This window comes from Polyodon spathula, chromosome 31 (assembly GCF_017654505.1).
Source record: "Polyodon spathula isolate WHYD16114869_AA chromosome 31, ASM1765450v1, whole genome shotgun sequence".
Classification (NCBI taxonomy): Eukaryota; Metazoa; Chordata; class Actinopteri; order Acipenseriformes; family Polyodontidae; genus Polyodon; species Polyodon spathula.
The window spans coordinates 940,419-950,596 of record NC_054564.1 but is presented as its reverse complement, the minus strand read 5'-3'; the positions used below and the strand labels follow the sequence as shown (position 1 = coordinate 950,596).

General features: G+C 47.4%; 1 protein-coding gene across 1 annotated transcript; it reads left to right on the top strand.

The window, feature by feature from the left end:
* The first annotated feature begins 1,016 nt into the window (after positions 1–1,016).
* LOC121303202 (zinc finger protein 703-B-like) lies at positions 1,017–6,024 on the top strand. Its single transcript, XM_041233758.1, has 2 exons — positions 1,017–1,324; positions 4,526–6,024. Exons 1-2 carry the CDS (start codon positions 1,058–1,060, stop codon positions 5,948–5,950), a joined length of 1,692 nt encoding a protein of 563 aa, XP_041089692.1. The 5' UTR covers positions 1,017–1,057; the 3' UTR covers positions 5,951–6,024.
* The last annotated feature ends 4,154 nt before the right edge of the window (positions 6,025–10,178 follow it).

Genomic DNA, 10,178 nt, shown 5'->3' with positions numbered 1-10,178 from the left:
TCTCATTGGAGGATCAGCCTTGCTAATGGAATAATCCCATTAAAACTGCAGATGCATTGCCAGGACACCTCTCTTTGTAGTCGATTTATTTATTATTATCACTGTTGTTTTTAATATGCAAAGGGTGTTAAAAGCGAGATACTGTGGATATATTAAAAAGCTGCATCTCTATCTATCTATATTTCTGTATGTTTATATATATACACACACACAATGAACAACGTCACCACTATTCTGCACACTGGCGCAAGTGTTCTTTGAATGAAAACCCATTTTTAAAACGCCTGATCGCGACATGACATCGCATTAGCAACCTCCCCCCCCCCGCGTATCCATTGGATAGAAAGAACATAAATCACGCTTGTCAAACACATCCTTGCACGCTACAAACTGCGGGCAGGCGGTCAGTGTTTCTGCCGAAGAAACACCGCCTCTGCTGTATTCCCTCGGTACTGACTGTGTGTGTGTGTGTGTGTGTGTGTGTGTGTGTGTGTGTGTGTCAGATCTGCCACGCCCACTCCCTGCAGCTCCCGCCCCCCTCATTACCCATGCGGAGCGCTGTGATTGGACGGCGGCACGGTCCCTTTGAAGCATGGCTTGTGCTCTCCGGTACTTGAAGTGCGGATGGCAGAGCTGCATGCTTGTGAACTCAGAGGAGAGCCGCAGACAGGCGAGAGACGGGGCTGCTACGGGCTGCCTTTTCTTTTTAAAACTTGGTTTTATTTCTCTTTTTCTTTTTTTTTTTTTTTTTTTTTTTTTTTTTTTTTTTTTTTTTTTTTTTTTTTTTTTTTTTTTTTTTTTTTTTTTTTTTTTTTTTTTAAACACAAAAAGAACTAAATGTTCAGCGCAGCGATTTGAATCGTTCACTGCGTCTAACTTGAGCGTGTTGTTTTGGGACTTACAAGGCACCGGGCGCCGACGAACCAATACCCTGAAATGTTCCGTGGCCCAGACGGCTAATCGGAGGTCTAGTTATTACCTCCCTCCCTTACATAATAATTAGACACGACTATTATTATTATTATTATTATTATTATTATTATTATTGTAGTTCCAGATGAACGTTTCTCCTTGCGGATATACTGAAAGCAACGACGACGAAGGTTGCATCTGTAACTGCAAAAGCAACAGCGCCGGTTCCTTCTTCTCTCCCGGGAAAGATCTCAAGAATTCGGCTCCGGTTTCTCCGCTGTTTCCGCAGGATCCCGTCAGACAGGCGAAGCGCCTGCCGATCCGGGTTTTGAAGATGCTGAGTGCGCATACCGGACACTTACTGCACCCGGAGTACCTACAGCCGCTGACATCCGCCCCGATCAGCATTGAGGTAAACCCCGCCGTGCGTTCCCGGTACCGGGCTGCCTGCAGTAGCGGTGCACGCTTTATATAGAGAGAGATATCTCTGAAGACTTGAGCTGTCGCAATCTGCTAGCAGTTTGTTAAAATCTCTGAAGCGCTGTTACCGAGAGCACAGCCTTCATTTAAAACATGGATTGGATTTCAAGCGTGTCTCGTTTACCAGCCATTTGAACACGTCACTCAGCATTCTCCCAATAACACACACACACACACACACACACACACACACACACACACACACACACACACACACCACAGTCTGACACACACACACACACACACACACACACACAGCGAGAGAGAGACACACACACACAGCACACACACACACAGACACACACACACACACACACACACACACACACACAGCGAGAGAGAGCTACACACACACACACACACACACACACACACACACACACACACACACAGACGCGAGAGGAGCACCCCACACACACATAGCACACACACTAGGTGCGAGAGAGAGCTACAAACACACCACACACACACACACACACACACAGCGAGACACACACACACACACACACACACACACACACACACACACACACACACACACACACACACACACTCACACACACACACACACACACACACACACACACACACACACACACACACACACACACTCACACACACACACACACACACACACACACACACACACACACACACACACACACACACACCGATCGAGAGAGTGAGAGAGTGGTGTGTGGTTACACACACACACACACACACACAACCACAGCGAGAGAGCACAACACACACACACACACACACACACACACACACCACACACAGCATTCTCCACCACACACACACAGCGTGTGTGTATGCCAGCATATCTACACACAGCTACACACACACACACACACACACACACACACACACACACACAAGCTACACACACACACACAACACACACCTACACACACACACACACCACACACCACACACACCACGAGACACACTAGCGACACACTCACATGTGCGATACGAGAGAGAGCTATCCCATCCTCCACACACACACAGACTGACACAGGACACACACACACACACACACACACAGAGACAGCTACACACACACACACACACCACACACACACACACACACACACAGCCGTCAAACACAGCGAGTGTGAGCTACACCACACACACATGCGAGAGAGAGTGTGGCGTCGCTCTCTCAACACTCACACACACACACACACACACACACACACACACACACCACACACACACACACACTCACACCACACACACACACACACACACACACACACACACACACACACACACACACACACACACACACACACACACACACACACACACACACACACAACACACAGACACACACACACACACACACACACACACACACACACACACACACACACACACACACACACACACACACACACACAGCACACACACACACACACACACACACACACACACACAGCGAGGAGACACACACAACACACACACACACACACACAGCGAGAGAGAGCTACACACACACACACACACACCACACACACAGACACACACACACACACACACACACCCACACAGAGCACAGAGACACACACACACACACACACACAGCAGAGAGAGCTACACACACACACACACACACACACACACACACACAGAGAGCTACACACACACACACACACACACACAACAGCGAGAGAGAGCTACACACACACACACACACACACACACAGAACACACACACACAGAGACACACACACACACACACACACACACAGAGCTACACACACACACACACACACCACACACCACCCACAACACACACCAAACACACACACACACACACACATGTGGTCTTTCGCGCTCGATGTGAAGTGTGTGTTGCTGTGTGTGGACAGCGAGAGAGAGCTACACACACACACACACACACACACAGCGAGAGAGAGCACACACACACACACACACACACACACACAGAGGTGTGTGTTGAGCTTGTGTGTGTCGCTCTCAGAGCTGAGTGGTGTGTGTGTGTGGGTAGTCCTCTATCGGTGTGTGGTGTGTGTATCATTGTGATGTTGAGGGACAGACACAGACTATATGATAGTACACCGTAGTGATCTATGCTGTCCACACAACAATCTCTCTCGATGTATGGTGTGTTTACACACACACAGATTCTGTACAACAGAGTTATCTATACACCCTAGATCTATACTCACCACATACAACGTGGATGTGTCTGATATGTGTGTCTAGTAGATATGTGTCTGTGATATTGTGCTTATGGTGTGCTAGATATGTGTGTGTGTGTGTGTGGGAGTGTCTAGATATATGTGTGATATACACACACCAGATCTATACACACAAGAGATCTATACACACACACAGATCTATACAAGTGCACAGTAGATCTATAGTAACGTGTACACAGATATTTATAGATCTGTACACACACACCGATGTCTCTCTACAGACAGATCTATAGATACACACACACAGATCTATACACACACACAGATCTATAAATACACACACACAGATCTATACACACACAATTATCTATAAATACACACACACACACACATCTATATAGTGTATTATTAATACACTTACTGTTTGCCGCACCCCACTCATTTATACGTTTTAAAAGAAACGCACGCAAATCTGCAGCTTACGCGCCTCGGTTGTTTTCGTGCTGTCCTTTGAATTAGTGTTATTCATTCTTATTAAAGGCGAGTTACACTGGCAACAGTGTGCGGGTCACAGAAACGCACTGGAAATCCAGTACAGCAACGCCTTTATCTGATAGTGCTGACAGTAAACGAAGAAGGGCGCTTGAGAATAGACACAAACACTCGCACTTTCAGGGCTAAACGCGGACCTTTCTTTTAAAGACTTTCATTTTGTAAAAGAAACCGTGGCTGTGTATTTAGTCTCACGTCGCGGCTTCTTAAACATGCTTTTTAAAATATATATAATTTCACATCTTTAGTCGGTTATGATAAACGGCTGTTTTCGTTTGCATTATTTACCAATTCATAATTAGCCTACATAACGTTTCAAAATTATTTAAGAATTATTTAAAAGCGGAAACGAAGTGTTGCAATTAAATTATTATTTTTTTTTTTTTGTAATCTGTTTTTTTCAGTTGGATGCTAAGAAGAGTCCGTTGGCCCTGCTGGCGCAGACCTGCTCCCAGATCGGCAAGCCGGATCCCCCGCCTTCCTCCAAGCTAAACACGGTGACTTCCAGCGGCGTCAGCGACAAGGACTCTGCTAATAACAGCAGACCGTCCCATTCCAGCTCGAAACACGGCGCCGGCGACCACCACCAGACCGTCGACGACAAGTCAAGCTTCAAACCTTACGCCAAAGCCGGGGGGGAGTCGAGGAAGGAAGGCGCAAACTCTGGGAACGGAGACGGCAGCAAAGCGAGCTACCGGCTGCCCGGCGGCGCTTGCCCGGCTTTCCCCCCGCACTCCTCCCCGAATTCCAGAGCAGGCTCCCCGCAGCAGCAGCTGCAAGGACACACGCCGCACGAAGCGAAACAGGGCGGCGATTTAGTCAGCCTGGATAAAAAGGACCAGCAGGAACTCTCCGGCTCTGCGGAAGCCCAGCTGGCAAACTCCAGCCACGCCCGGGCCAGCGCCAACTCCAGCAACGCCAGCTCCCAGTGCAGCCCGCACCACGGCGGCAGCGACGCGGGGAAAGCGGAGCCGCCGCCGCCGCAGCAGCACGGGCACGCCGCGTTGGGCTCCGGCCACGTCGCGCCGGTGTCCCCTTACAAACCGGGCCACTCCGTGTACCCGCTGCCGCCTTCCAGCATGGGATACCACGGCTCCATCGTCGGGGCTTACGCCGGCTACCCCACACATTACGGTTTGGATCATACCAAGTCCAGCCTGGTCGGGGGACAGCTCGGGGTGCCTGGAAAACACCCGAGCTCCAGCCCACTGACGGCCGCCTCTCCCCCATCTTTCATGCAAGGATTATGCCGGGACCCTTACTGTCTGACGTACCCCAGCAACTGCGCGTCCTGCGTGCACGACCACTCCTCCACGCTGAAATCGGGGTACCCCCTGGTGTACCCCACCCACCCTTTGCACTCCCTCCACGCCTCCCCCCTCACCTCCAGCGCTACACCCACCCTGTCGGGGCACCCGCTCTACACCTACGGCTTCATGCTGCAGAACGACCCGGCGCCGCACATATGCAACTGGGTGTCGGCCAGCGGACCGTGCGATAAGCGCTTCGCCTCTTCCGAGGAGCTGCTGGCGCACCTCCGAACCCACACAGCCCTCCCCGGGGCGGACAAGCTGCTGGCGGGGTACCCTGGCGCCTCGTGTCACCTCCACCTCCCTTCTACGAGCCCGGGTAGCCCGACCGCTTTACCCGGTACCTTCTCTTTGAGAAGCCCGCACAGCCTGGGACTGAGCCGGTACCACCCTTACAGCAAGAGCCATCTGCCCGCCAGCGGGCTGCCTGTGCACACGCTGCAGCCCGCGCCTTACTACTCTCCCTACGCCCTCTACAGCCAGAGGCTGACGTCAGCTTCTGCGTTAGGATATCAGTAGCATTAGAAAGTATTATTATTATTATTATTATTATTATTATTATTATTATTATTATTATTATTATTATTATTATAATAGATGTACATTCGCTGTTCTGAGCGACAAGACTTGCAAAAAACATTTCGATTTCTTTCTTTTCTTTCGTTCCTGGGGCTGTGTTTTATTTTCTGTATGTTTGAAAGCTGGGACTCTATAGCAGCAACAACAAAAAATAATAAAAAAAAACCTAATAAAAAAAAAAAACATTTAAAAAATAATAAATCAATAAAGCATTTTTCACTCAAGTCACACCAGGAGTGTATATATATATATATATATATTTTACAAAAATGTTTTAAAAAAAACTTTTTACAGAAATAGTCTTCATCTTTTACCCTGCATGGTCTGTCTGTGACTTCAAAGGGGGGAATACACTTTTTTTTTTTTTTTTTTTTTATTATTATAATAATTATTGGTTTGGAATTCCATTGATTTTTAATTTGTACAGCTGAAAGAGATGCAATATTTTTTGTAATGTGTTTTGGGGTTGGGGGGTAGAGGGGGTGACAATAGTACATTTTCGATGGCAGTGCTATCCAAAAACAATAATAATTAGAAAATAAATAAATAATGGGGTGTCTTATTTTGTTAATAAATGAAAACTTGAATCTATTTTTCCGTTATGTTTCTGCCTCGTGTTTCCGACTGCATTACAGAGACTGAGTGGACACCGCGACAAACGTTTCGACTGGAAGTCTTTTCCAAAAAAACTCCTTACCCCTAAAAACAGACGATTGATGCAATTAAGGTAAATTCCCCGGTGCTGCAAAAGGCTCTAAAACGCACCTGTGGTTTATCAGAGTGTAAGGTGATGCAAACTACCTCGTATCATTAGCCTGTATGTGGAGTTTATTCGATCCCGGTCGCTCACGGATTTTTTAGTTAAATTTTTAAACGGGGCTTGTGTGGGTGGACATATATATATTATATATATATAATATATATATATATATATATATATATTATATATATATATATATATATGATACGTACGGTATAACGCACGTTTTACGAAACACTTTATCTATGTATACCACTTTTTACTTAATGTGGTGCAATTATACACACAAGATCTGAAAGGGGAGATTTTAACTCCAGCAGGATCGGTACTGTGTTTAATGGATCTATATCTCTTCCGATATGATTCACCTGGGTGCAACCCTGCTGTACTGTAACAGATCAGCAGCATTTCCCAAAATGACTTGGAAGAGAGTTTACCGAATCGTTCAAACGATAGATCTCAACAAGAAGAAGAGAGCTTGCAGCAATGCCCCGCTGATTTTTTGTATGCAACAGGAGGAGAAATGCTGGACTTCAAAGTGATGTTGGGATGCTACAGTTCTGCTAATGCACCCCGGAGTCCACCACCCTTAAAACGCCTCGACTGGACTCCTTCAAGCGAGATTAACAAGAATACGGAGTGGTGTGGGGGGGGAGCCCGGCTTGCACCGCCCCCTAGCGGTTACCCAGTCAATTACAACAGAACGGCTACTGGACCTAGCCAGTACAACCAGAGGGAGCCAAAACTGGGCCTTCCACTCCTTGGTTTTTTCTGCACCCCCCCCCCCCCCCCCCCCCCCAAAAAATAGTTTAAAAGTCCCAGCTAACCCCCCCCCCCCCCCCCCCCCCCCCCCCCGAAATAAGTAAAGATCTAGTCAACTCTGGAATTTCCAGGCACGTCCTGTCAAACTCTGAGATTGAAAAAAAAATTAATAAACGATCAAAAGTTTTCATTTAAAAAAAAAAAAAAAAAAGATGAAACAGCTCCCATCGTTTATATTTTGACCGTCACTTGATTAATTCTCATCATATACACAGACGCTTGTCCAACGACAGCCTTGACCTAAAAAAAATAAACCCTAAAACTTATCCTGAGTGGGTTTGCCGGCCAACGACACGCCGAGCTGCGCATAGCCGGAGACTTCAACGTGGGGTCTGACAAGCCCGGTGATTTACGATGACAGTTAGACCCGTCAGCCTGTAATCAAAGCCGCTGAGCCGTGACTCTCCAAACCTCCGAGCCAAACTTGGAACAAACACAAACAGTTCATTTTTTTGTTTTTTAAAGAAAGCTGGATGAAGTTTCGCGGTGATTGATTTAGGGTCCTCGAGTCACCGGCGGTCCCTTGATGTGCTTGAAATGCAGTAATCCAGATGTTCGTACAGGCGCGCATCTGTCACCGAGGAGAAGGGGGGGGGGGGGGGGGGAGCGCAAAATAAAATGTGTTTAAAAATTCATGAAAAATAATTACGTGTATAAATAACGCATCTACAGTTTGGATCCAACAGACCCCGCTTTCTTTCTCATGACATGTATTTTAAAAATAAACACCGTTAAAAACAGAGGGGCTGCTCATTATTGTATTTATTTTTTTTCCACGCAGCTGGTTATGTTTTTTCGGGGCTCAGGATGAATGTAGCTTGGAATTGGCAGCCCTGCGCTCACGGGAAACGTGCCCTGGCACCGCCAGGCCCCTGAGTTCTGCGTGTCTGCGGGGATAATGGCATCACTGCCTCTCCCAGTGCGGTTATTATTATTTCTTCCGAGCGCTCGGTTTAGCCAAGCTACAAAGAAGTCCGTGCTTGGCATTTGGTTGAGTTCGCTTTGTGTTTTAATCTGAGATTTACAAGATCCCTTTCGTTCAATTTCATGTTGCCCTGGACTGGAGAGAGCACCCTTTCTCTTAGGGGGGTGAGGGAGGGAGGGAGGGAAGGAGGGAGCAGTTTAGTCTCCAAACCTGCCCTGGACTGGAGGGAGCACCCTTTCTCTCAGGGGGGTGAGGGAGGGAGCAGTTCAGTCTCCATGCCTCAAGCCTGCCCTGGACTAGAGGGAGCACCCTTTCTCTTAGAAGGAGGGAGCAGTTCACTCTATGTGCCTAAAGCCTGCCCTGGACTAGAGGGAGCACCCTTTCTCTTAGCAGGAGGGAGTAGTTTAGTCTCCATGCCTCAAACCTGCCCTGGACTGGAGGGAGCACCCTTTCTGGGGTTAAGGGAGTGAGAGAGCAATTCAGTCTCCTCGCCCATTCAATCTTAGCTCTGTCTGCCTGCAAGAATGGTATCCAGCCACATCATTACTGCCAGACAGCCAGCAAGCGACCAGAAGACATCGGCATAATAAATCATTTGTATTTATTTATTTATTTAAAACTGCCCCACCAGCCCTCTGCACCTCTGCACCCTGCAGTCACACAGATCGGATTTAATCTTACTGGATAGGAGAGGAATGCAGTGTGACAGCAAACACAGCCCCAGCCATCCGCTCTGCTTATCTCAAACACAAGCAAGCGGCAGTGACAGGAACGGCAGGTAATGTGCAGGATAAATCCAGCTGACACCACACTGCACCGTCCAAATCTCCAAGAAGCGTTGCTTCGTGTTACTTAGGGTTTTAGGATGGAGACATCATTTAACATCATTATTTAACATTGTGCAATCAGAGAAACTACACAGCGATGTCGCAAAAACGAGTCTACCGGAAGCCATAAGAGTAGCACAGTAGTATTTCTTGTTAGATTTCGTCACATTTTTCAATTGTCTTTTCGTTAAGTATACGGGGAAAACTACAAAGCGGCCAGCGTGTAATGCTAAAATTCTTCAACAGGTTTCATTCGACTATATGAAGCACAATGAGTTCATTCTATAGGGGGATGCAATGCTTCTGGCCAGAGCAGAAGAACAGCCTTTCTCCTTGGTCACACAGCAGATACTGGGTGCATGTAGCACAGCAGCTTGCCTGCGGTTGGGTAATGTATCAGTCAGCCTCTGTGCTCTGCCCCGATGTCTGAGCGGGCTAACACGCCTGGAGTGATGCATCTGCCAACCCTTGGGTTGCTCCCTCGCTGACGCTGGTCTGGAGGGTGCAGTCATCCCGATTCAGTCTGCGGAGAGTGATGAATACGCCTCGACACCTGTCCTCGAGCCACGCATACAGGAGCCTGTCTGGCTGAAGTCTCATTAACATTATTATTATTATTATTATTATTATTATTATTATTATTATTATTATTATTATTATTATTATTATTATTTTTTAGTCATTTAGCAGATGCTTGTCTCCAAAGCAAGACTAGGGGGGTGAACTCTGCTTCAACAACCGCTGCTGCTGCAGAGTCTCTTCCAATAGGACCTCGCTTGTTTTGTGTCTGAAGGACGGAGCACAAGGAGGTTCAGTGACTCGCTCAGGGTCCCT

Excerpts from the sequence above, each read along its gene's own strand:
- LOC121303202 (XM_041233758.1), top strand. The coding sequence starts at position 1,058 with ATGAACGTTTCTCCTTGCGGATATACTGAAAGCAACGACGACGAAGGT. Across the intron at positions 1,325-4,525 it reads CCGCCCCGATCAGCATTGAG|TTGGATGCTAAGAAGAGTCC; the intron begins GTAAACCCCGCC and ends TGTTTTTTTCAG.